General features: G+C 44.9%; 2 protein-coding genes across 3 annotated transcripts in view; both read left to right on the top strand.

The window, feature by feature from the left end:
* On the top strand, positions 1,080 to 10,280 carry RPL26L1 (ribosomal protein L26 like 1; the record flags this gene model as incomplete). The annotated part of the gene is given in 4 exon segments (NM_001141990.2): positions 1,080 to 1,119; positions 1,503 to 1,678; positions 8,886 to 9,026; positions 9,970 to 10,280. Coding segments are annotated over 3 exon segments (438 nt in total). The 5' UTR covers positions 1,080 to 1,119; positions 1,503 to 1,510.
* ATP6V0E1 (ATPase H+ transporting V0 subunit e1) overlaps positions 17,060 to 27,996 on the top strand; it is a 34,994-nt gene continuing 24,057 nt past the window's right edge. The window contains exons 1-2 of one of the 2 annotated variants that reach the window (XM_005657621.3): positions 17,060 to 17,270; positions 23,312 to 23,359. In XM_005657621.3, coding sequence (XP_005657678.1) covers positions 17,167 to 17,270; positions 23,312 to 23,359 — 152 coding nt within the window. In that variant the 5' untranslated portion in view covers positions 17,060 to 17,166. 2 annotated transcript variants of the gene reach the window in all.

Raw genomic sequence — 27,996 nt, 5'->3', positions numbered from 1 at the left:
CAAGGACAGGCAACATGAAGAGGCACTTGGGTCCAAGTCTCACTCTACAGCCCTGGCTCTTATAAATGGGCTTAAAAACTGGGGCGGGAGGGGGGCAGTTTTTGCAAATCCAAGTGATTGTGTCGCAATGACCCTCAAATATTGGTGCGCCTCAAAAATCTTTGGTGAGGAGCAGTGCTTGCTTTAAATTCAGGGTCTGTGACCCTGACCCAACACTGTCTGGTTTTGTAGGGCTGTGGTGGAACACGATAATCTGCATTTTGAAGACGTTTCTCAGTGATTTAGAAGCAATTCAGGAATTCCCCTCATGGTTCAGCGGAAGTGAATCTGACTAGGAACCACGAGGTTGTGGGTTCGGTCCCCGGCCCCGCTCAGCGGGTTAAGGATCTGGCGTTACGGTGAGCTGTGGTGTAGGTCGAAGACGTGGCTCGGATTCGTGGCTGTGGTGTAGGCCTGGCAGCTGTAACTCCGATTAGACCCCTAGCCTGGTAACTGACATATGCAGCGGCCCTAAAAAGCCAAAAAATAAAATAAAGAAATAAAAAATACTTCAGCCAATTGCATCTAGAGCATCATGATGGTAAATCGATATGGCTAGACAAAGAGTTTGGGGAAGGAGAGAGACTATAGATAATGCATGTATTCAAAGAACATCAATGAGGACTCTATTGCAGACCCTGCAAAAGTTCTCCTTGTTGTTTCCGCTGTGGCAGAGTGGGTTAAGAATCCAACTGCAGAGGTGCAGGTTTGATCCCTGGCCCTTGCAGTGGGTTAAAGGATTCCAGGCCACCCAAAGGGTAGATTGCATGTGCAGCTTGGATACAATCCCTGGCCAGGGCACTTCCATATGCCGCAGGTGAGGCCTTTTAAAAAAAGAAAGAAAAGAGGAGGGGGTGGGGGTCCTTGCCCCAATGGTGCCAACTCACCGAGGTTCCCAGTATGACCCCCTGAAGCCGCCCAGCATTCCCATCCCACTGCGATCCCACCCCAATCCACAGGGGGTGCTATTCACTTTCCTTCCGACCGGAACGGAGCTTTGCTTTCCTTCTGCGCTTGCGCAGCAAGGAAGCCTCACTTCCGGCCCTGAGCAGCGCATCGTCTGAGCTCTGACGGCGCCAGGTAGGTGTATAGCGGCTGGCATTTTCTAGTTTTGTGAAGCCCTTTGCTTCCTTGGACCCCTGCCCTACGTGGTCAGGGGCTGCCCGCTCCCCTTAGACCTCACTGCATGATCCGCAGCCTTGCATTCTCCAGCCCGAGCCCTCCTTCCTCAGACTCAAGGGCCCAGTTCCTCCCTCCCCCCACACCCCACTAATGAAGCACGCACCCCTCTCGGACTTCGTAACCGGTGTAACGTCCAGGCGCCTCTCTTCTCCCCCCTCCTCTCCTTCCGAGGCTCTGTCCCTAGAGCTCTTATGCGGTGATGGGGAGAGGTGTCGCGGGTGGAGTGCAGGCCTTGGGGCCCTAGTGAAGGTTCCTTGCTCTCTCCCTGCTTCTCTTTGCAGAGGTCACCATGAAGTTCAACCCCTTCGTGACTTCGGACCGCAGCAAAAACCGCAAACGTCATTTCAATGCCCCCTCCCACGTGCGCAGGAAGATCATGTCGTCTCCACTCTCCAAGGAGCTGCGGCAGAAGTACAACGTTCGCTCCATGCCCATCCGCAAGGACGACGAGGTCCAGGTAGGAGTCCGCCGGGCTCTAGTTACCCAGCAGTTTGGCGCTCGGGCTCCGTCGTTGACTGCGTGTGTTTGGACATAAAGTAGTAATTTTAGATTCACATCTTCCCGGGATCCTGGCAAGTAACGTGACCCTGAGATGTGTTAGACCAAAGAAGGAGCCCAGAGCCACCAAAGAACACCTATCTAGCCTAAATAAGAGGATTCCAATTCGGTTCTAATTCGGAAAAATATATTGTGCCAGCCAAAGGAAACTGCTTTTTTATGTAGTCCAGAGGCTGCTAGTTTGCCAGGCATTGCTCAGGGTGGCTCTTCGAACCAGACTTTGCAGGGGAGAATGGTGTGATAAAAGTGAAGTTTTGGTATCGTAAGCTTTAGTGGAAGCTGGGCATTTGGTGGTGCTGGATTTGGCAGGGAGAATGGAGAAGCAGCAGAAAGTCGGGGCCTGAAATTGTGAGAGTATGGCCCAAATGAGAAAGTATAAGCCTCCCCTTCTCTAACTGGAGCTTGGGGTTAGGATGTGTGGTAGGGAAGGGGAAGTAGAGGTGAGTAAGTAGGCAGAGGCTGTAGTCAGTCCTTGAAGAAATACTAACTGAGCACTCACCCAGGCACTGTTCTCTAGTAAACGAGCTGTGAACAAGGCCCACAAGGCCTTGTTACCATCAAGCTCACATGTTATTTATTTATTTGGTCCTTTTTTTTTTTTTTTTTTTTTTTTTTTTTTTTTTTTAAAGGGCTGCACCTGGGGCATATCGAAGTTCCCAGGCTAGGGTTCCAGTCAGAGCTGCAGCTGCCGGCCTACACCACAACAATGCTAGGCCTGAGCCACATCTGCAGCCTACACCGCAGCTTGTGGCAACACCAGATCCTTAACCCACTGAGCAAGGCCAGGGATGGAACCCATGCCTTCATGGATACCAGTCGGGTTTGTTACTGATGAGCCACGACGGGAACTCCCGAGTTCACATTTTGGAACAAGGTTTCCCAGCCTCAGCCTATTGACTTCTTGGGCTGGATAATTCTTTGCTGGGCTGAGCCCTCCTGTGCACTGTAGGATGTTGAGCCACATCCTTGGCCTCTCCCCACTAGGTGCCAGTAGCACCCCCTCATAGTTATGACCAGCAGAGACATTTCCAGATATTGCCAAATGTCCCTAAGGCACAAAATCCACCCCTGCCAACCCCTTCTATTGAGGACTGTCGTTTTAGAGAGTGAAGTGAGGGATTTGGTATATCATCCGAGGCATCAGGACTCTGAAGGGTGGAGGAGGATTGGGAGCAGAGGATGTTAGGCTGAGGGTGTGATGGGGATGGAGTGGACAGGACAGTTCAGAGGTCTGAGTCGCCTCTTTATCTTCCGGATCCTTCCTATGAGACACGTTCTAGAATGGGGGGATCGCAACTGCCTGTAGGGGCTAGTTAGGCAAATTAAAGGAATTGGACTCTTTTAAGGAAGAGCATCATATATTCTCAGCTCACTGCTGCTATAGGGGAATGCAGGTTCATTGTCAGATTCTTCAGTTTTGCAGGAGATCTGGAAAATTTGGATTCTTTATAAAAATAGCTTTTGGCTGAGATCAGCAAAAACTTCTTTTTTTGTTTGTTTGTTTGTTTTTTTGTTTTTGTTTTGTCTTTTTGCCATTTCTTGGGCCGCTCCTGCGGCATATGGGAGGTTCCCAGCCTAGGGGTCGAATCGGAGCTGTAGCCGCTAGCCTACGCCAGAGCCACAGCAACGCGGGATCCGAGCCGCGTCTGCAACCTACACCACAGCTCACGGCAACGCTGGATCGTCAACCCACTGAGCAAGGGCAGGGACTGAACCCGCAACCTCATGGTTCCTAGTCGGATTTGTTAACCACTGCGCCATGACAGGAACTCCCCAGCAAAAACTTCTTTATAACTAAATTCAAGGGTTGCATCTTGGTCTCACTGTCCTTGACTTTTTCAGCAGCATTTGGCATAGGTGGCACCACCTTACTTCTTGAAATAGTTTTTTTTAGCTTCTGTGACATTTCAGGCTCACAGTTTACTTCCAACTTCTCAGGCTCCTTTGCCAGCTCTTTCTCCTCCGTCTGATCCCTACCTGCTGGAGTTCGTCAGGGCCTGCACTTGGTCTTGATTGTCTTGCCCATAGTGTCCATTCCTAGAGCTTTAAGTGTCTGCCCTGTGCTAACACCTTCCTCTTTAAGATCCCAGTCCAAACCACTTTTCTGACCACAGATGTTTAGATCTTCCTGCCGAACTTCTTTCTTGGTGTGTATATCTCGCAGATATCTCAAGCTTCTTATGCGTGAGTACCCTTGACTGTGACACTTCCATCGCTGCCCGTGAAATGTGATTCTCCTCCCACCTTTCACATCTCAGTACTTGCCACTTCTGTCTCCCCACTTGAATATACATACATGAACCTTTAAATTACTGTTAACAGCTTTCTCTAATTCCTCTTTTCTAATCTCTGAAGTTTTGGTGATTCTCTTATAGATTCTTACCGATTCTCTAAGTTTTGAATCTGATTAGTTGTTATATTTCCATTTTAGATCTAAGCATCTCCAGCTTCTCCTCTTAGCCTAGTCCACTCTCTACAGAGTAGCCTTATTTACAAATCAGATCCTACTTCACCTATCAGCGGTGCTTGATGTGCCGACGATAAAAGCTGAGCATTGACAGGGTCCAGTTCCGATGTAATTTTCCAGTCTCCTCTCATCTTATGATCCCCCACATGCTCTAAACTTCAAACACATCAGTCTTTTCAGGTCCTTCACTGCACCTTAACCCTTTCTCGCTCTGGATCTTTGTCCAGAATGCTCCCTCTGTCTGGAGTGTTCTTCTCCTGTTCATCTAACTCCTCATTTTGGAGGTCTCATCTTAAATGTCTGTTCTTCAGAAAAGCCTTCCCAGTTACATAGGCAATATTTTAGCATAGCATCCCTTATTTTTCTTCCATAGCAATAAATACAATTTGAGATCCTTTTTTTTTTTAACTGAAGCATAATTTATGTAGAGTAAAATGCGCGGGTGAGTTTTGGTGGCTGTAAAACCATGTAGCCATCACCTGAATATGACACAGACCATCTTTACCATCTCAGCAGCTTCCCATGAACCCTGTCCCAGTTAGTGATTGTATTTTGCTTATTTATCTCTTAACTGCTTCTGTGCATCAAACTAAGCTCTATAAGGCCAGAGAACTTCTCTTCTTTGCTACCTGAACTCAGTGCAGAGCCTGACACATAGCAGGGGCACAGTCACTATTGAATAGATGAAAAATGATTGACCAGATGGACTCTGAAGGTGAGAAAAAGGAGGGCAGGATAAAAGAAGCTGCCACTTTTTTGTGTGTGTGTGTGTCTTTTGTCTTTTTAGGGCCACACTAGTGGCACATAGAGGTTCCCAGGCTAGGGGTCAAATCAGAGCTGTAACTGCCAGCCTACACCACAGCCACAGTCACAGCCACACCAGATCCAAGCCGAGTCTGTGATCTACACCGTAGCTCATGGCAATGCCAGATCCTTAACCCACTGAGCAAGGCCAGGGATCAAACCTGAAACCTCATGGTTCCTAGTCAGATTCGTTAACCACTGCACCACGACGGGAACTCCAAGCTGCCACTTTTTGAAGGCTTATGGGGTAGGAATTGTTTTTCTTTTTTTATCTTTTTAGGGCCTCACCCGCAGCATATGGAGATTCCCAGGATAGGGGTCGAATCAGAGCTGTGGCCACCAGCCTACGCCACAGCCACAGCATCACCAGATCAGAGCCTCGTCTGTGACCTGCACCACAGCTCAGGGCAACGCCGGATCTGTAACCCACTGAGTGAGGGGATAGAACCTGTGTCCTCATGGATACTAGTCAGATTACTTTCCCGAGCCACGACGGGAACTCAGGTTTGCTTTTCTTTTTAGATGTGAAGAAAATGAAACTCAGGCTAAATAATAAAGAAATAATATAGAAAATTCATGTTGGAGTCACGGAATCCAGACACTGGCTCCAAAAGCTATACTAGATAAGTACTTATCCATAAGGAGAATAAAACAGTCCCAGTTGTGTTTGTTAAAACTGCCTTTTCTTTCTCGGGATCCTCCGAATCTCACGTACCTCTTTCTCTGAGCAGCTGACTATTCCTCCTCCTTCACAGAGAAAATTAAACCTATAGTCCAGGAACTTTCAGAACCCCTGGCTCCACACCCTCTGACTCCCTGCAGTTCCACCCCTCCTGTCGTCATTCTCTCCTGTCACAGTGAAAGAGAAGTCCCCGTCTCTGTCTAAAGTTATCCCTCTGCCACTGTAGGTGACATCCCCACTCTCCTCTCCCGTCCTGAGAGCCTTCCATCCATCACCCCTTTTTTACAGTGTCCTTTATCTCTTCCTTCATCCTTGTCCTTCTCATCAGCATTTAAACACATTCCTGTTTCCCTCTCTTTATAAACTGTATTGTCCCGTAACTTCCTCTCCCTTGAGCATATTATGTCCTTTCTCTCATCCCCTTCAGATTTAAGCTCCTTGGGTCTTTTTTCACCTTCACTTTCTCTCCTCTGGTGAACTCATGACCTTACTCTAAACGGCTTCATCCCACAGCTCCACTGAAAGCACGATAGCCATGATACCCAGTGACCAGCTTGTCTCATCTGTTACTTTATTCTTACAGTGGTTGACCATTCTATGGCGTTGTCCTTCTCTTGGCTACTGTAACCCCATAGTCCCTGGTTTCCCTTTTGCAAGCTCTTCCAAAATGTTGGCTTTTCTCAGATTTCTACATTCTGCCCTCTTTTCAAACCACCAGCTCCCTAAGTCAAGTCAGGCTTCAAATTGCCATTTCTGTGGGTAACCCCCAGGTCTTTGTTGCAAGCCCAGTTGGCCTTTCAGCTGTGTTTGGAATTCTCCGCTAGAATGTCATCAGATACCTCGAATTGAATATGTTCCAAACAAAACTATTTTCTCCTAAAAGCTGTGTGGTTCTCCATGTTCCACGCCTCTGGGGAAGGCATATCCATCCATCCAGTTGCCCAGCCAGACTCTGGACGTCACCCTTGCGTCTTCTCCCTCACCGCTCCAGTCTGCTTGGTTTCGTCTTACCCTGTCTCCCTCTTCAGTGTCTAGTGTTTGTCCACTTCTCTTTATCATGAGTGTTCCATTGGCTCATTTTATCATCTTTCTTTAATCTTGATGATAGTTAACAGGGGCTTTTTTATAGGCTTTTCCACATGAAAGTCTCTAGGCGTGTAGACGGCGGTAGATTTTCAGTGAGGCATGCATGCCTACTCTCTTTTTAACCTGAAAATCACCTTGGTAAGTAAGCTGAACAATCTAGGTAGACATTAGGAGTATTGAGATTTATATATGGTATTTCCTGTTTTTTGTTTTTTTGTTTTTTTGTCTTTTGTCTTTTTTTAGAGCCACACCTGCAGCATATGGAGATTCCCAGGCTAGGGGTCTAATTGGAGCTGTAGCTGCCAGCCTACACCACAGCCACAGCAATGCAGGATCCAAGCTGCGTCTGAGACATACACTGCAGCTCACGGCCTTGCTGGATCCTTTAACTCACTGAGCAAGGCCAGGGATCGATCCTGCATCCTCATGGTTCCTAGTCGGCTCCATTTCCGCTCCGCCACAACTGGAACTCCTCCTCTGTCTTTCTTGATCAGTATTACTTATATTATGTCTCTTGTTTAATAGGTTCTTGCCTTTAAGGGAAACCACAATCTAGTTGGTTTTTGAATAGAATTGGAGTGAGAGCATATTTTTAGTATGTAAGAATATCCCACAAAATTTTAATTTAAGGAGTTCTCTTGTGTGCAGCAAGTTAAGGATCCAGTGTTGTCCCAGGCTAGGGGTCGAATCAGAGCTGTAACTGCCAGCCTACACCACAGCCACAGCCACAGCAGACCTAAGCCAAGTCTGTGATTTACACCACAGCTCATGTCAATGCCAGATCCTTAACCCACCGAGCGAGGCCAGGAATCAAACGCACGTCCTCATGGATACTAGCTGGGTTCACTACCACTCAATCACATGGGAACTCCAACTCATTGTATTATGTGCCGTATGTATGAAACATAACACACACAAGATTCAGACTATATCATATATATAGTTTCTTGTTCTCATTTGTCTCTAAAGGTCATATCTTAAGCATTTTTGAGGTCATAAATCATTTTTAATTTTACTTTTTTAAAAAATTGAGCTGTAATTGACACATAACAACATTGTATTAGTTTTGGATGTACAGTAAGAGAATATAAAAAATCCAGGTGGGAATTCGCATTGAGTCTTAGCGGAAACAAATCTGACTAGCATCGATGAAGACTCAGGTTCAATCCCTGGCCCTGCTCGGTGGGTTAAGGATCTGGCATTGCCATGAGCTGTGGTATAGGTCGCATACGAGGCTCAGATCTGACACATTGCTGTGGCTGTGTCGTAGGCTGGTGGCTACAACTCCAATTCAACCCCTAGCCTGGGAACCTCCATATGCTGTGGGTGCAGCCCTAAAAAGACAAAAAAAAAAAAGAAAAATCCAGGTGAAGAATTCCACCTGTCTTAGAATAACACAAAGCAGCTTTGTTTGTTTGGTCTTTTCTAGGGCTGTACCTGTGGCATGTGGAGGTTCCTAGGCTAGGGATCGAATCGGAGCTGTAGCCACTGGCCTCTGCCAGAGCCACAGCAGTGCAGGATCTGCCGTGTCTGCAACCTACAACCACAGCTCACGGCAACGCTGGATCCTTAACCCACTGAGCAAGGCCAGGGAGCAAACCTGCAACCTCATGGTTCCTAATCGGATTCGTTAACCACTGAACCACGATGGGAACTCCCTGTTTGTTTTTAAGGCCACACCTGTGGCATATCAAAGTTCCCAGGCTAGGGGTCAAATCAGAGCTGCAGCTGAGACCTACATTATAGCCACAGCCATACCTGATTTGAGCCACATCTTCAGCCTACACCACAGCTTGCAGCAGCATCAGATCCTTAACCCACAGAGTTAGGCCAGGATCGAACCCACACCCTCATGGAGACTACATCCAGTCAAACTGATGAGCCACAATGGAACTCCAACACAAAGCAAATTTATACCAAGAAAATTGTTGATATTGACTGCCAGGATTAATCTGTTTTTGTACAAAAAGTTGTATTTTTAGCCTGTGTGTTCCAGATAATTAATTTCCTCATCATGATGTTTAAGAATTAGAAACAGGGAGAATTCTCAATTGTATTTTCTCTTAGGTGGTCCGAGGACATTACAAAGGTCAGCAAATTGGCAAAGTAGTCCAGGTGTACAGAAAGAAATATGTCATCTACATCGAGCGGGTGCAGCGGGAGAAGGCTAATGGTACGACTGTCCACGTGGGCATTCACCCGAGCAAGGTATGGCCTAGACCCAGCAGTGATGGTGGCCGTGTAGCCTAGCATTCTTGGTGGGGTTGTTGGATATCCTGTACTGTCCCAGACAGGCAGCCATGATAAGGACATCCGGAATCTTCCAAGTCTGGCAGGCTTGGTTGGTTCCCTGGCTTAGTTATATCATCAAGGATCCAAATTCTTTTCTTCTTTCTTTTTTCCTTCCTTCCTTCTTTCCTCCCTTTCTTTTCTCTTTCTTGGCTACACCTGTGGCATATGGAAATTCCTTGGTCAGGGATTGAATCTGAGCCACAGCTGTGACCTATGCCACAGCTGCAGCAATGCCAGATCCTTAATCCACTGCACCATAGTGGGAACTCCCTAGATTCTTTGCTTGTCAGTTTTGTCATCCTTGGTGAAGGCCCCATCTAGAGCTGATAGCATGTTCCAGGCATCACTTCCCCATGAGGGAGTGTCCAAAGGGAGAAAAGAGAACCCCTCTTCCTGTGGCCCTCACCCCATCTAGTAGAATGTGCTGTTCCTCCTTTAAACTCATTTTATACGTTGAATTGTAGCGTCTCTCTCCTCCAGACTTTCAGATCCGTGGGCAGAATGGTTGGGTCTTACTCCTCGTTATGATCTCTGTATTGCCCAGTACCCAGTGGGAATGCAAGTATTTTCGGAACAATGCACTTAGCCATCCAAGGGAAGACAGACAAACATCCAAGTTGGAAGTATGATTTTTCAGAACCCAAGTGATATTTCATATCACTAAACTATCTAAATGGTCTCCTAGGAGTTTCCATTGTAGCTCAGTGAGTTAAAAACCCAACTAGTCTCCACGAGGATGTATAGGCCAGCAGCTGCAGCTCTGGTTTGACCCCGAGCCTAGGAACTTCCATATGCCGCAGGTGCAGCCCTAAAATATATATACATATCTCAAAACACGTTTGTTTTCTCACCCTAACAGGTAGTTATCACCAGGCTAAAACTGGACAAAGATCGGAAAAAAATTCTTGAGCGCAAAGCCAAATCTCGACAAGTTGGAAAAGAGAAAGGCAAATATAAGGAAGAACTTATTGAGAAAATGCAGGAGTGAATATACCCGTTCTGCAACATCAGTTTATCTGTAGATTTTTTTTTTTTCCTGGTGTGTGTTCTTTTGAAACTTTTCAAGATGTCTCTGCAGCATTTTGTTTCCTTCCTGTTTTTGTTATTGATATGTGGCTCTGTAAATCTGCTCTTGCTGTTTTAATAATTTTATGAATAAAAATTGGAAATGTTTTCTTGTTCCAAATGGTATTTATTGTTTTTAGATAAAATTCCATACTATCAATTCCCCACTGCCAGTCTTGTATATTTAATCTACAGGGCCACCTAATAGCAGCAATGAGGTTAAGATAGCCCCGCTTCCGCTGGGACCCTCCTGCTGATGTGTGGACAGGACAGGACTCTGGGCCCTAATGCAGAGGCCTTTCCCACTTGAGTGGAGGTCAGGATGTGAAGTGGCACGCACGAGGCCCCCCTGAGAGTGAGCACTCACACTCGGCCCTGCCAGCTTCCTCTAGTTCATGACCCACCCGTACCTAAGAGCCTGCACTTCCTGACCTGGCTGTCCTCCCAAGTCTTGCTGTTCATTGCCAGTGCCACTTCCTTGTGACTGAAATGCCCTCATCTCTCCCGGGACTAACTCACAGCCTATAGGCAAGACTCGGCACACAAACGGATTTTGTTTGTCCTGTTAATTAATAGGACACATTAATTAAAATTAATTTCCCCCACATGGAGTTCCCTGGTGGCTCAGTGGGTTGGGGATCTGGTGTCACGGGTTATGGCTCAGGTCGCTCCTTAGCGGGAAAAGCACTGTCACCAGGTGTCAGGCTCCAATCCCAGCTCTGCCACTAGACAGAAGCCTTTGAACCAGCTGCTTGTCTGAGCTCCCAGGTTTTCTCAGTTGTAAAAAGATAGTAATATCTGCATGGCCTTCCTGTCCCATGGAAAATGCAGAAATAAGATGCCAGGATCAAATGGGCTATTTCTGAGCACACTTTGAAAGTGTGAGTGTATAAATATCGCAATTATTGTTCAGTTAACTTGTATTTCCAATTCTGACATTCACTTTACACTCAAAGCAGTAATGATTTTTTCCCAAAAGATTGGTAAGATCAGGAGTTCCCATGGTGGTGCAGCAGTAACGAACCCAAGTAGTATTTATGAGGACTCGAGTTCAGTCTCGGCCTCAATCAGTAGGTTAAAGATTGAGCAACTGCTGTGAGCTGTGGTGTAGATTGCAAAAAAAAAGATCGGTAAGATCACAAACCACAGAACTCAGTGTGTGTGCTCTGACTTTGCAGCATTAGGAGCAGGTGGAATGATATCCTGGCTCTGGAGCCAGATGAACCTTGATTCAGAAGTCCTGCTCTGGGAGTTCCCGTTGTGGAAACGAATCCAACTAGGAACCGTGAGGTTGCGGGTTCAATCCCTGGCCTTGCTCAGCGGGTCAAGGATCCAGAGTTGCCATGAGCTGTGGTATAGGTCGCAGACGCGCGCCTCGGATCTGGCGTTGCTCAGTGGGTTAAGGATCATGCGATGCTGTGGCTGTGGTGTAGGCTCCAATTCCACCCCTAGCCTGGGAACCTACATATGTTGCTGGTGCAGCCCTAAAAAGCAAAAAAAAAAAAAAAAGAGTCCTGCTTTGGTCCTTGCACAGCTCATTTTTATGAGCCTCTGTTCCGTATTCTATGTAAGAAGTTGGAAATGCTGATCTTCTAAGGCTGGGAAAATTAAAGTTGCAATCCTCCAGACGCCCCTGATTTTAGGAGTCCCGTGGGTGCTTGCTAATAGTCTCCATCTCTGCCTGGAGATGCTGTGATGCAGTATGTCTAAAGAGACCTCTTCAGGTCTTGTGCACATATGTCGTTTTCACATGGCCCTTATATGATGCTCATTATGAGGTAAATTTGGGAAACTGTAGGCAAGAATGTACACACACACAGAGCATGTAAACACAGTAGGAGTCCAGCTCAGCAGCGATGTTAGCATTCAGAGCTGTATGTCTAGCGAGTATAATGAGGGGGTCAACCAGTAAAGGCTGTAGTTTGTTTTTCTTTTTTTGAGCAGGAGAAGGGTTTATTACTCGTAGCAAGTAAGGAGAACACTGGATATCTGTCCCAAAGCAGTGTTTCCCTGACCAGCAAAATTAGGGGATTTTTTTGGTGTGTGTGCACCCGGGCCAGGGATCAAATCTGCACCACAGCAGCCACTCAAGCCCCTGAAGTGAGAAGCCAGATGCCCAACTCACTTTGTAGTTTGTTTTTCAAATTTTGAGTTTTGTCTATTCTCAACCAACACATGTTTTAAGGTCCCAAATTTGTATAAAAGTCAGATTTCAAACTAGATTAGAGTAGGATGGCATCTGATGTCTGGTCTGAGCCCTAGGCTCCAGCCATTACACTTATCATTACATTTAAATTATGAGGAGTTACTGTTGTGACTCATTAGTAACAAACCCGACTAGGATCCATGAGGACATGGGTTTGATCCCTGGCCTGGCTCAGTGGGTTAACAATGGCAAACAAGGCTGGGATCCCACACTGCTGTGTGTGGCTTCAAAATACAAAAAAAAAAAAAAAAAAAAAAAAAAAAATATATATATATATATATATGAATTCTTTTCTAGGAATCAGATTTGGTTTCTTTCCAGCAAACTATTCAAGCGATAGATAAGAGCTTCAAAAACTATAATCTCCCCTAAATCATACCAGACTGCTTATCATCAGTCCTGTGAATAATAGTGCATGATTAAGAGCAGGAATTCAGCATCAACTCAGAGCTCTAATCCCAGCTCAGTCTGCTCCTAGCTGTGTGACCCTGGGCAAATGGCCTCACCTCTCTGGCCTGTTTTGTAGTTTATAAAATGGAACTAAAAAGAGTATTTAGTAGTTCCCTGGTGGCTCAGTGGCTTAAGGATCTGGTGTTGTGAGAGCTCAGCATACGTGAGCTATTGTCTTTCCAAGGAGATTGCCAGTGGGTTTGTTTGCAGGAGCAGAGGGAAAAGTTTTTCTCCAGGGAGTTCAGATAAATGCTGGTTCTTGAATGAAGGGGGAAGGTTTAAAGGCAGCGATGTAGTGTTTGGGCCGGTGCAGGAAATAGGGACCGCAGAATGCCCCCTGGGTAGGCTTGCTTATCAAGGTTCAGGCCCCAGGGGTTAGCATGCTTCCTGGAATGAGTTTGAATTAAGCAGTTTCCTACTGACCTTTTCAACGCATTTGCAGATGTCCATTTACTCGAGTAAGTCCCCTTGTGCTATTTTGGGAAGACTCCCAACTTTTTAACTTCAGATAAAGTTTTTAGCTTCTGAATGTCTGCTTTCATAGTGCACTCGGGTCTGAGATGTTCAGCTACAGAACTTTCAATATGAGTTGGGCAGGCAAGTAAGTAATTGGATCTTCTGGGAACCGGGCAGAACTGTACCAGCCAAGAGTCCTCTGTACCTTGTTGATGCTGAAGACTTTGAGCAGTTCCAATCTGGTAGTGGCTTGAGTCTTTGTTCATTTTTTTTTTTCCTTTTTTGGTGGCCCCTGCCCAGCTTGTGGAGTTCCCAGGCAAGGGATCAGATCTGAGCCACAGTGACAACGCCAGATCCTTAACCTACTGAGTCACACAGGAACTCCTGAACTATTTTATTTTTATTTTATGTTATTTTATTTTTGCTTTTTAGGGCCGCACCCGCGGCACATGGAAGTTCCCAGGCTAGGGGTCAAATTGGAGCTACCGCTGCCAGCCTACACCATAGCCACAGCAACGCAGGATCTGTGCCTGCAACCTACACCACAGCTCACAGCAACGCTAGATCCCTAACCCACTGAGTGAGGCCAAGGATGGAACCCGAAACCTCTCGGTTGCTAGTCCAATTCGTTTCTGCTGTGCCAAAACAGGAACTCCCAACATTTATTTTAAATTCATTTAAAAATAACAATAGGGAGTTCTCTTGTAGCTCAGAGGGCTAAAGATCTAACACTGTCACTGCAGAAGCCCAGGTCACTGCTGAAGCACAAATTTAGTCCCTGGCCTGGGAACTTCCATATGCTATGGGCATGGTCATATAAATAAATAAACATTGAGCTAAAATATGTTAACAGAAATAACATTTTTTTTTTGAATTCCCATTGTGGTGCAGTGGAAACGAACCCAACTAGTATCCATGAGGATACGGGTTTGATCCCTGGCCTCGCTCAGTGGGTTGGGGACCTGGTGTTGCTGTGAGCTGTGGTATAAGTCACAGATGAGGCTCAGATCCTGTGTTGCTTCGGCTGTGGCGTAGGCAGGCAGCTGTAGCTCCAACCTGACCCCCTAGCCTGGGAACTTTCATGTGTTGCGGGTGCGGCCCTAAAAAAAAAAAAAGAAAAAAAAAAGAAAAAGAAAGAAAGAGATAACATTTTTATGGAAAAGAACTATCTTTTTTATTTTTTTCATTATAGTTGGTTTAGAAAATAACCATCTTTTCTAAACAAATCAAAAAAATGTAGTGAAACCAATGACATTGTGTTACATGTTTGCAAAATTCCTTAACGTCTGGCTTGATAGAAGACAAATGGATTCTTATACTGCTTCTGCATTCAATCTGTTGCAATATGTCGTTGTGGAAGAAGCATAGGAAGAAAATTCAGCCTCGCACAGATTGGTAGTTAGAAAAGAGAAGACCCAAGAGATAGGCCGGAGAGTCTCAGGGACTCCCCAGGATCCTGGGACCAAACTGCCCAAAGTCTGATTTATTTCCTGAGGCATCCTTTAGATGCCCCCAAAGCAGAGGCTATTTCTTCATTCGGAGGGTCACTGAATCCTAGCTCCTGGACTTCTCCAGTTTTCACTTGGACCATGTGATAAAATGTTTTTGACAGACTGACTGATAGAGGGAGCTATTGGCCAATAGTAGCCCACAAATTAAAGATTAAAGATTTTTCTCATTTCCCAGATGAGGAAACAGAACTGGTGTTTGAACAGCCACATCCCTGTCCTCCCTGATATCTGCTTCTCAGAGAGGGTGCCAAGAAAGCAAGGCAAAAGTTAGACTTCGGATCAATTTAAAAGAAAATAATATCTCCATTTATTTAAGAAAGGGGAAAAAATTTACAATAGCCAAAAAAATGGAAGCAACCCAACCATCCATCAAAAGGTGAATGGAGAAACAAAATGAGTATATACATACAGTGGAATATTATTCAGCCTTAAACAGGAAGGAAACTCTGATACATGCTACAACATTATGCTTACATCAGGTATCTTTTTTTCTTTTTCTGTACCTGCGGCATGCAGAACTTCCTGGGACAGGAATCAAACCTGCACCACAGCAGCGACAACACTGGATCCTTAACCCACTGAGCCACCAGGGAACTCCTGTACAGCAGGTATGCTGAGTAGTCAAACTTATAGAAACAGAAAGTAGAATGGTTGTTCCTAGGGGCTGGGTGAAGAGCAAATGGGGAGTTTCGTAGTGGGTTTGCAAAAGTTCTGGAGATCAGCTCAGGTACACGGCAGTGTAAATATACTTAACACTACTGGACTGAAAACTTAAAAATGGTTAAGAAGGTAAATTTTTTGTTATGTATGTTTTACCACAATTAGAAGAGAGTTTTTTTTTTTTAAAAAAAGGAAATTGAAAGAAAATAGGAGCAAACTTTTTTCTCTGATAGAGATCAGGGTGATCTCACCCTTTCTTAACTATTCAGATAAGTTGTACAAGTGTTTATTAAGCACCTTCCATGTATAAAGTGCTCCTAGGGGGCAAAGATCAGTTTAACACGCTCATTCTCAAGCACTCTATCCTCTAGTAGAGGGTTGGCTTGATTATGCACACACAGAAGTACAAGGCCACAAGACATGCATTAATGCAATGAAATAGGTCTTGGAGAGCGTGGTACTTGGACTGGAACTTAAGGACAATAGAATTTTTGCCGCAACTGAGCTGCTGGGGGAGCAATATGAGCACAAAGGAGACCAACTAGTTTCCTACCTTGTCCTTCAGGTGAAGGCTGGGCATCATATTTGAAGAGTTGGTACAGATGTTAAAGATCATTGGTCCAACTTCTCATTTAATACAGGGTCCATTCTAGTTGAATGAAGAAAGAAATCAGGAGGTAATTCGAGGTGAAGAAAGGTGACTACTGCAGAAAAACCATGGTCCAGGGTAAAGTACGTTGGATTGGTTTATGGATTTGCTTTCCATCTTGCTTCTGTCTGAGAGCTCTTCCAGAAAGGGGTTCTTTCACTGTTCCAAGGTTGTCACATACATACTACAGTGAACGTATGTGAAGCTTGGCGTGCATTAGAAAGTCCACGTTACCTTCTCCTCAATATTCTGGCTTTAATTCCTACTCCCTTTTCAAGGCTCTGCTCAGAACTGGCTGCGGTGGACAGTCATGCTCTTTGGTTCCCTCTATCTTGACACTGCACTGAGTGACCTGCTCACAAGTCCTTCTCCTCACCAGTTCATGAATTCCTAGAGCGGGTGGTGGTGTCTGATTTCTGTAACCCCAAAACCTGGCTCAGTGCACAAGTCTAACAGTAGGTCAGTAGCTAAGAGCGCTGGCCTTGAAAATCACATCATCAAAGGTTGAATCTTGGCTCTGCCACTTACTAGGTACCAGACTCTGGGCAAAAATTGTAACCTGCTCCCTGGACCTCAGTTTCTTTAGGTGCAAAGTGGGTACAGTAATTAAAACTACTTCATAGGCTGTAGTGAGGTGTTCGAAAAGAACTCAAGCACTTAACTCATATACCAGTGCCTGGCACACAGGAATTCTGAACAGAAAATTACTATGAAGTTTTCTACACGTTTGTTGCATAAGAAGCTAAAGCTGTAAATAACTACATGTATTTCTTAAAAGGGCCACGTTCTTGCCCGGAAACTGCTAAGCCCTTGGTGACTTGACACTTACCTCTGGGGCTACAGAGCGAGCGCCTTCTGTCAACAGGCAGTAAGCTCCGAGACCCTCCGGGAGAGGGCGGGGCTCTATAGCCCGGCCCCAGAGGGGCGGGCCCGGCGCGCGGTCACGTGAGGCGCAGGAGGCGGGTCTTTGCGCCCGCCGATCACGCGGTCTGTGTTGACACTTCCGGGTGGCACCTAAGTGAGGCGGCGGGGCAGGGGCTGGCAGCTCCGACGGCAACCATGGCGTATACCGGCCTCACGGTGCCTCTCATCGTGATGAGCGTGTTCTGGGGCTTCGTCGGCTTCCTGGTTCCCTGGTTCATCCCTAAGGGTCCCAACCGGGGGTAAGTGCGCCAGGCCTGCCTGGGGTGGGACGCGCGGTGAGGACCGGCCGGGCCGGGCGGGGGAGAGGGCGACCCTGCACTGGTCAGAGACCTTCCCCGGGTAGTCCTGCAGTCCAGAGTCAGGCCCCGAGCCGCGTGCAGCCCCGCAGTTTCCTTATCTCAGCAGCCTCCATGTCTCCCGGCCCGAGCGTGAGGAGTTTGACCTCCGCCAGACCCTCGAGAAGGAGTTTTAGGGGAATTTTTTCTCACCACGTCCCTCTGTAGGACGGTACAGTCGGAAATGGGTTTATATCGATTCAAAAGAGAAGTTGCGGTTCGTCCCTAGACGACTATTGCCTCTTTAGCCCTGCCGTCCACCCAAATGAGGCCTCGTTTGCCTAATCTTTGAAGGAACGGATCAAATAAATAAAACAGAAATGGCCCTCTCTGCCTCGCAGCCTCTCGCAGTTGCACAGGACAAGCTTGTGCAATGACATTGAGCCCAGGCCTTGCATCTAGTGGGCGCCAGGAGGTAGCTGGGGCCTGATCTAAAGCGAGATTAATTACCGAAGAGCTGGAGGTATTGTTTAGAAACCCCTGCGTCATACCTTTTGGAGGGCGCTGGTATGTGAGTGTAACAAGCTCTTAGAAGCTTAAGAGATCCTTAAGAAAGGCTTTTAAGGAGACTTTTTTCCCAGACTTCTTTGTTAGATAGAGATTTATCTGTTTGGTAAGTAAACTTTTTAAAAATTGTGGTGTGAAGCAGAGTGTTCTCAAAGGAACTCTGAAACACCCTCTTTCTGGTTCCTCTTTTGCCTTTTAGTCATTTTCTTCTCACTGTAAGATCATGTGGGGTGAAACTTAGATTGAATTCACAGTTTGGGGGAGCACCATCTCTTGTTTTATTCTTTGAAACTAATTGGTGGCTTCATAGTGTTTTGCATGTATAGTGGACATTCAATAAATTCTTATTTTTTAGTTTTTTTATTTTAGGGCCGCACCCACAGCATATGGAGGTTCCCAGGCTAGGGGTCTAATTGGAGCTGTAGTTGCTGGCCTACGCTACAGGACAGTAATAACAGATTCAAGCCGCATCTGCAACCTACACCACAGCTTAGTGCAACGCCAGATCTTTAACCCACTGAGTGAGGCCAGAGATCAAACCTGCGTCCTCATGGATGCTAGTCAGATTGTTTCTGCTGAGCCATGGTGGGTACTCCCATTCAAAAATATTTGTTGAGTGGATAATTCTATTTCCTTTATTAAAGAAAAGCAAATATATTTTGTGACCTGATTCTCCTTTGCTCTCTGGAATAAACTTGTGTTAGACCTGTTACTTCTCTCTAGCTTACAAGTAAATCAGAATTTGTTTTGATTAAAAAACAAATGAAAGGAGTTCCCGTGGTGGCTCAGTGGTTAACGAACCCAACTAGCATTGTTGAGGACTCGAGTTCAGTCCCTGGCCTCCCTCAGTGGTTTAAAGGATCCGGCATTGCCATGAGCTGTGGTCACAGACGTGGCTTGGATCTGGCATTGTTGTGGCTGTGGTGTAGACTGGCAGCTGTAGCTCCAATTCAGCCCCTAACCTGGGAACCTCCATGTGCTGCGGGTGGGGCCTTAAAAGAGACAAAAAGACAAAACAAAACAAAACAAAACCCCCCAAAAAACAAGTGAATTTCTCTCCTTCAATTACATTAGGGCCATACCCCTTGTAACATCAATTATATAAGGGAGTTCCCATCATGGCTCATGGGAAACAAACGTGAATAGCATCCATGAGGACACAGGTTCAATCCCTGGCCTCACTCAGTGGGTTAAGGATCCGGCATTGTGATGAGCTGTGGTGCAGGTTGCAGACACGGCTCGGATCTGGCATTGTTGTGGCTTTGGTGTAGGCTGGCCCTGTAGCTCCAATTCGACCCCTACCCTGGGAACCTCCATATGTCGCTGGTGCAGCCCTAAAAAAGACCAAAGAAAAAAAAAAGGCAATTACATGAGGTCATCTCTCCAGTCTGTAATAGATTATTTAGAGTGTCAGAATTTAGGGTTTCTTAAAATGATTTGTATTAACCAAATTTAATTCTTTGGACTTATTTCTCCTACTGGAGTTAGAGAACAACAAATACGCCTTTGTTGTATTGCTGTCTTCAACCGTTTTATCACCCACTGTCTGCCTTTCCAGCCTTTGTACTCAGAAAGCATTTATTATGCTGGTAGCTTGACCACTCCTTTCTTGAAGACCCCCATCTGGGGCCCACCATGCCCAGCCTTGACTCTTGATGCTACTTCTGTTATACAGGGTAATAAAATGACATCCTGTGGTCCACAGGCTACTCAGTTTCTAGCCCTAATGTCACGTTTCAGGTTTGACCTGCTAGTGATATGTTATCTGGATCTAATTCATAGCCTCTACCTCAGTCCTATTTCCTGCTCTTGGCAGGACTGAGCAGGTCTTAATACACAGGGTGTCTCAGAATTCCCTGGTGGCACTGTGGGTTAAGGACCTGTGGCTCAGGTCACTCCTGTGGCTCAGGTGACTGCTGTGGCACGAGTTCAACCCCTGGCCCCCTGGAACTTCCACATACATGCCATGTGTGGCCAAAAAAACCCACATGGTATCTCCTAGGAATTACTGTATCATGCTTTGAGAGACACTGCTCCCAGTTGGATGATACCCGTGACCTTGGATAATTGAGTTAACATTTCCACGTTCATTTCCTCATTATAAAATGGAAATATTAGTACTGAATTAGTATTAGTTCCCCTTTACCTCCTCAAAAGACTGAAGATAATTTTTTTTTTTTAAGTACATGAAGGAGCTGAATTGCTTCAAGGAATATGGTGAATGTTTAATGCAGGAGTGCATTTCTCATTTGAAGGAGGAAAACCATCTTCCTTAGGGAGATAAGTGAAGGGGCTGTATGAGCAGGAAGAGGGGCATCTTTGCCCTTAAATCCTCTTCTCTGAGACCCTTGCACATCAGAATGCAGCACATGGGGGATGAGGAGGTTTTTAGGACCTGGTGAAGCTGGGAGCAAAACATGGCCAAAGGCCAAAACTCTTCTGAATTTGTACAACCCAAAGCAGGCTCCTTACTCTCATCTTTTGGCTGGATGAAATCAAGTCTGTACCTGGACCGCTGATTCCCGACCGTTTCTGTTTTTCACGATATCTCAGTTTCTTCTTTAGGAATCCACAGATGCTGTGAAAGCTTCAGAGTTTTTCACAGGGGCTCCCTTAGCAGTAGGTGGGGCGGGGGCGGGAGCAGGTGCAGGGATTGGTGTGCCTGGAGTTCAGTCAGCTCCAGTCTTCTCAGAAACTATGGAACATTTTCAAATACAGCAGAAGAGTAGAAAGAGTAGTACAAATGTCAGATAGTACCACCTAGATTCAGTAATGTTAACATTTTCATATTTGCTTTATCTGTTTATCTGTGTAAACATACATAATTTTGCTGAACCATTTGAAAGTAAATTGCAATCATCATGACACTTCACCACTAAACACTTCAGCAGGCAGCAACTAAGAAGAAGCACATTAAAAGCTGATATTTTATTTTATTTTATTTTATTTTATTTTATTTTATTTTATTTTAGGGCCTGTGGAGGTTCCCAGGCTAGGGGTCTAATTGGAGCTGTAGCCACCAGCCTACACCACAGCCACAACCACAGCCACAGCAATGCACAACTCGAGCCACGTCTGTGACCTACACCACAGCTCGCAGCAATACCAGATCCTTAACCCGCTGAGCAAGGCCAGGGATCAAACCTGCAACCTCCTGGTTCCTAGTCGGATTTGTTTCCCCTGCAACACGATGGGAACTCCAAGAGCTGATATTTTAATGAGGGAGCTTTTCTTTTGATGTTGAACTATTAAGCAGCTAGAACTCAGGAGTTCCCTGGTGGCCTAGTGGGTTAACCATCTGGAGTTGTCACTGCTATGGCTCGGGATCGATCCCAGGCCCAGAACTTCAGCATGCTGTGGGCACAGTTTAAAAAAAAAAAAAAAAAAAAAGGCAGGTAGTACAGAAGGGTTTCTGTTTCTGCTCGCTGAGATGGTCTTTTAGGGAAGACAAAGACTGAGGGAGGGATTCACAAGTTGGGGCAGAGGAATGAAGGCAGATGAGCAGAAGCCTGGGTTGGAGAGTAATAAGTATGATGTGTCAGGGACACTGAGGGCACCTACGTTCAGGAATGAAGGGTTGCTGTTTGAAAGTCAAGAGCGGTGAGAAGGCTAAGTGGAGGGAATTAATGTGAAGAGATGGACTTGATTTTATAGATCTTCAAACTTTTTTTTATTGTGCAACTGTCAGAGTTTTTAGCACAAACCCTCATACCTATATATGGCTGTGTTATAAACATCATATATAAGGTACATATTTTGAGGATTGTTCCTTCAAAATATATCCAGGAGTTCTCTTGTGGCACAGTTAGCTGTTAAGGATCCGGCATTATCCCTGAGTGGCTTGGGTGGCTGTTGTGGCATGGGGTCAGTACCTGGCCTGGGAACTTCCACAGGCCATGGGCATGGCCAGAAAAAAAAAAAAAAAAAAAGTGTAAAAAGAAAAAACAAATAAATAAATAAATAAAAATTAAAAGACAAAAAAAAATAAAAATAAAAAATTGTGTGTGTGGGTGTGTGTGTGTATATATCTCTCTCTCCAGAGTCTTAACCAGTTCTCCCCACAGGCGCTGCAACCGTGCTGGTCCATTAGTGGAATTCTGCCCTGACCAGTTTTTCTGCTTTTCCCTTTGTTCCCCTTTCCCAGTCTGTTTCCACCCTGCAGAGAGATCCTATTAGAATTTGGATCAGATTTTGTCAGTCCTCTCCCCAAATCCTTCCAAAGAGCTTCTCTTTTCCTTTCAGAAGCTACAAAATACCTCTGACCTCACTTCCTACCAGGCCCTCCTTGCTCTGTTTTGCCACACAGGCCTCTGTTCTCTTTGAATACCTGATACCGTCTTGCAGGGAGCCTTTGCTATAGAGAGCAGGGGTTTGTTCACTCCTCTCTCCCCAGAGCCTGGTGCATACAGGACACTCAGAATCTATTGCATGCATGAATGGACAGGCCAATAAATTAACCACAGAAAACACACACACACACACACACACAGAATTTCTAAAGGCCAAGTTAATATATATAGGAGTTCTGATATTTGCTCCCTGCCTCCTAGGAGATAGTCTTGCTTAGTTTTTGGTGCGTGGAGACCCCATGTTGGGAAGTTATTCCCCTGGATGATCAGGGGCATTGAAAGGTATTAAGCTCCAGAGTGATGTAATGCCAACAATGTTTTAGAAAGATTAATCCGAGGTGATTGTAGGAGTGAACGAATGCTTGGATAGAATGAAAGGGCAAGAAAGTGTTGATCTGCTAGCAGTTAGTTAGCCAGGCAAACCTGATATATTTTGAAGTTCACGGTGGGAATGGTAAAGGAAGAACGCTTCAGAGGACTTGTCCACGGCATTTAGTGAGTGTGAGGGTGCCGGGGAGGCATGAGCAAAGATGACAAATCGGAGGGGTGGGTTGGATGGGTGGAAATGGCCAAGCTTCTCAGGAGTCAGAGATTTAGAAGGGGAGCCTTTGGGAAGAGAGCAATGGGAAGAGAATATCATGAATTCAGTTTCTTATTAGTGTTGAAATTTGACTGATAAGAGAGCCAGGTTTAACTTTTTCAGACAGGAATGGAGATGAGAGATGAACGCTAGAAAGGCATATTTTTAGAAGTGTAGTGTCGTTTCATTGCAGAGAATACCACGGAATGGGGCCGTTACTCGCATGTCAAAGCTCATTGTCATTGCAGGCTTTCGGGTTCAGTTTCAGATGGATTTGGACTAGACCCCTAAACTGTGGCTTAATACCCATCTCTTCAAACGCAAATGTTAATTACTGACATGGAATTCTACCAAGTGCCCTACTGTCTCCTGGTGTTTGAGCAAGTTTGGATCCATTTCTGTGCTGTGCAGTCCTTGCCAGTTTGATCACCTGGGAAGGGGAGTTAAACCTCGTATGATGTCTGGTTAATTGTTAGTTATCTAATGATTACTTTTTTTTTTTTTTTAAGAGTCATCATCACCATGTTGGTGACCTGTTCGGTTTGCTGCTATCTCTTGTAAGTAATTTTTTCTTGACATAATAAGCAATTATTCTTGGTCTTTATCATATGTGTGATTAAAAGTTAAATAAGTGGAGGGTGGTTGCTGTGAAACTTGACGCTTCTGTTTCACTGGGGCTTGTTCCTGGTGTCAGATCTAGAAATTGTATCCTAAGGTTGAAAAGGACACTTTTCCTCTGTTCGGTGTATTTACCTAAGAACTGTTCAGATGCTCTTTTCTTTTGGCAAAACGAGTCTTATTTATTTGACACAAATTTAAGTCGTATGATTAGCCAGAAATGGTCATTGTACTGCTTTATATTTTACTGTTGTGAAATATTTAGGCCTACTCATTTCACTTAAATATCTCCCCATGAAGCCTGTAAAGCCATTCTTTATTAGGACTTTTGATAATCTCATGATTAGATGTTTGCACTAGAATTATAATCGAGAAGAGTAAGGGCAGTTTTTTATTTTTTATTAATCAATGAATTTGTTACATTTATAGTTGTACAATGATCATCACAATCCAGTTTTATAGGATTTCTGTCCCACACCCCCAGCGCATCCCCCCCCCCAACTGTCTCCTTTGGAAACCATAAATTTTTCAAAGTCTGTGAGTCAGTATGAGGGCAGTTTTTAAAAACAATTCATTGTGCACTATCCAAGTATGATAACAATTGACATCTGTTTGAATAGGTTATAGCTTTAGGATATGTAAGGTCATTTCTCAGTGTATACTTTTAGATTACTGTTCTCTATCCTCATGAGTGTTAGAAATGGCAAAACTGTAGTTGAAATAGTCTGTTGGGTTTTTTTGTAAATTAAGATATAATTTCACATACTATAAAACGTATCCTTTTAGGAGTAGCTTTTTAGAGTTTAGAAGCGGTGATTCTCTTAAAAAGAGCTTGCTAGCCTCACGAGACTTCCTTATATGGAAAGTATCAGTGATGCCCTACTATTGTTTAGTGCCCATAAGTGGTAGGAAGCAGCAGTTCTAATCCTGTGAGTGGTTCTCTTTGGCTCTGAATCTATGAATTCATTCAGAGGCACTAATATTTTTCAGAGAGGTTGGTGGGTATGAGCCAGTTTCACTTCTTGGCATTGATCAAAATCTGCCCCTGACGAAGAATTATTACGGTGAATTTTGGCAATCTGGTCCTTCAGTCACTGGCTTAAGTGCAGCTTGAAGTATTGAAAGCTGAATACATGTGACGCTATAGACATATTGCTAAATGATGATGATGTTTGACTGCCTCAAAACGAGGGCTTAGGTGATGAGACTCTGTGCAGTTGGCTTGTTAAGTCTTTTTAGTCTGCAGGGCTTTTTCAGGTCATGGTTCAGCCCCCAGAATGGATGTCTGACAGGTAGTGTATGGAGAGCATTCTTCCTCCTTTTCTTCTTTTTGGCCACGGCACATGGAAGTTCCCGAACCAGAGATCAGACCTGCACCACAGCAGTGACCCTAGTCACTGCAGTGACAACACCCAATCCATAACCCGTGCAGCCACAAGAGAACTTCTGAAAGGCATTCTTACATGAGCTGTGTTTAGCTCTAAAGAGTGAATGAGATGAAGTGCGTGCTTCATCAAGAATTCTTTCGGGGGAGTTCCCATCGTGGCACAGCGGAGACAAATCTGACTAGGAACCATGAGGTGGCAGGTTCGATCCCTGTCCTTGCTCAGTGAGTCCGGGATCTGGCGTTGCTATAAGCTGAGGTGTAGATTGCAGATGTGACTTACATCTTGTGTTGCTGTGACTGTGTAGGCTGGCAGCTATAGCTCTGATTCGACCCCTCGCCTGGGAACTTCCATATGCCTTGGGTGTGGCCCTAAAAAGCAAAAAAAAAAAAAAACAAAAAAACAAAAACAGAAGTCTTCTTTTGGAGTTCCTGTCACGGCTCAGCAGGTTATGAACCTGACTAGCATCCATGAAGATGAAGGTTTGATTCCCCGGCCTCGCTCAGTGGGTTAAGGATCCAGCGTGGCTGTGGCTGTGGTGTACGTTGCATACGCAGCTCGGATCTGGCATTGCTGTGGCTGTGGTGTAGGCCGGCAGCTACAGCTCTGATCAGCCCCTAGCCTGGGAACTTCCATATCACGCCATCTTTGAATTTTGGCTAATTAATTTTGTTTTAATTCTCTTTGAAACAAACAGGAAACCTTTCCAACCTTTCATGCCTCTTATCTTCATTCTTAAGTGTAAAATAAAATAACGACACTTGGTTGGAGATGATATCACTGTGAGTCTTGGTGAGTCAGTTGAGAACTGTCTATGAGCCATTACCTCTGACTGTTAGATTTTTTCCTTTGTTCCAGTGTGCTGGTGACTGCTGACAGCAGGTCAGTACTGTCATTGATGTATTAATAGAAATAAGATACAGTGTTCCAACATTCAGTGCATCTGGAGGCCATTTTTTCGAGAAATAAGCTGGGTGGTCCAGATTTTATAAAATTGTCTTTTTCTTTGGTTGCTTTGAAACCTGATCATATATCCTATTTAGCAAAATAAACTGCCTGAAACATACAGATGGAATTAAAATCCTGAATATTTTATGTACCTTAGTCCACACAAGGGTGGGATTCTGTAATAAATTTAACTTGAAATCCAAAGACAACTTCCCTGTTTGGGGCTAGTTCATGTAGTTTGTTGAAAATACCTCATTTGAAGTATACACGCCCAGAGAAACCAGATTTCCTAAACGAAGTCATGTTTTGAAATACACTCATAGACTTTTAAATTGCCTTCTGTTTGTGGCAACTTTTTCCTCTTTCCAGTTTGTTCTAGCTCCTGGTTAGATTCCTCGGGGTATACCTTGTTTGAGCTCTGCATAAATCAGGATCTCTGCCAGTACAACCAGTTTGTGTTACTAGTTCAGCAGAGGAAAGTGTGCTCTCCCTCTGGTTCCCTCTTCGAGGCACAAGATCCCTTTTGTTTCTTAAGCACACAATCCTTTGCGTCACTGTTCTAAACTTTCTTGGTCTTGGGTTAGTTGCTAATGTCGAGTTATGTTGTCGCTCACCCAGAGTCACAAAATTCACATCTTCAAGGCAAATTAGAAATTTAATGTTGTATTGTGAAGATATAATTGCTTCTTGGGAAACGTGGTATATCTTTAGCACTTGACTAATTCTAAATCTTCGCAGGGTGATAGGGCCGAGGAAATACTGGCTAGGAAACCAGGAGACCTTGGCTCTGCTAGGCTGAATAATATCCAGCCTGATTATGTTGTAGTAGGTTTTGGTAAGTTTTTAAATAAGGTGCTATATGTAGAAACTTATAACAAAAGATATGAAAAATGTAAAGGAACGTTACTGGTGATTTTTAGAAATAAGTTATTTTAATTCAAAGAATATGTGTTACTTGTAAGCACGCATTTGCTTACAATGCTGTGGCAGCATTTACTTTATTGGGCCTTATTAGAGGTCATTCACTTATTTACTGTTAATAATGATATACTCGTAATACTTTAATGAGCCTACTGTGTACAAGACACTGGCCATGTGACAGTGAATGAATAAAAGAGATACATCTCCGTGCCCTGTGTAGTGAGGGGGGACAGACAGCAGCAAAGAGCCAGAGTAGCCTCTAGTCACTTCCCAAAGATGTGCCCTTACCTACTCATTCCCCAAACCCCCTATTCTGTGACCCCCAGATGAGCCCCCCTCACTCACTCCTCCAGCCCCCTCATACTGCCCATCGCACAAGGACCTGCACAGCCAACAGCAGCTTTCCCCAGCTTGTCCAGGAATTTGCAGATCCACAGCTGAGCCCAGCCTTGCTTTGGTCCTGGCTCCGGAGCCAGTATGGGGACAGGACATGATTACCTCCCAAGGCCAGGGTCCTCCACTTTGGTTTCCCACCAACTAGCCACAGCTAGTCAGTTTCCAGGGTATTCTTTACTATAACATGCTTTATTTTGTTTTTTAAACTTTCTGGTTTTGGACTTCTAAAACTCACTGTATGTTCGCTACAAAAGTAGAGAGAATAGTAAAATGAACCTTCATTTACCTATCACCCGCCTTTGAAAATGATCCACTCATGGCCAATCTTTTTTTTTTTTTAGGGCCGCATCTGCAGCATATGGAGTTTCCCAGGCTAGGGGTCAAATTAGAGCTGTGGCCACTGGCCTGAGCTATAGCCACAGTAACACCAGATGCCAGCTGTGACTGTGACTCACACTGCTGCTCACAGCAATGCCGGATTCTTAACCCACTGAGCCGAGACCAGGGATTGAACTTGCGTCCTCATGGTTACTAGTCAGGTTTGTTTCTGCTGAGCCACAACGGGAACTCCATGGCCAATCTTGTTTCATGCCCACGCATTTCCCCTTCCACCTCAGGTTTCTTTCTTTCTTTTTTTTTTCCCCACACCCATAGCGTGTGGAAGTTCCCAGGCCAGGGGTTGAACCCGAGCCACAGCAGTGACAACGCCAGATCCTTAACCCTCGGTGCCGCAATAGAACTCCCCACCCCAGATTTTTTTGAAGCAAGTTCCAGATATATCAGTTTATCTGTAAATGTTTCAATATATGTATATTTCTAAAAGATGATCTCTCTTTTTCGATTATAGCCCCAAACCATTATCACACACAAAAAGTTAATTCCATTATATTATCGAATATCATTTAAATGTCCCTAGTTGTCTTATT

This window comes from Sus scrofa, chromosome 16 (genome assembly GCF_000003025.6).
Source record: "Sus scrofa isolate TJ Tabasco breed Duroc chromosome 16, Sscrofa11.1, whole genome shotgun sequence".
NCBI lineage: Eukaryota > Metazoa > Chordata > Mammalia > Artiodactyla > Suidae > Sus > Sus scrofa.
The sequence above is the reverse complement of the archived record's forward strand: the minus strand, read 5'-3'. Positions and strand labels throughout refer to the sequence as shown.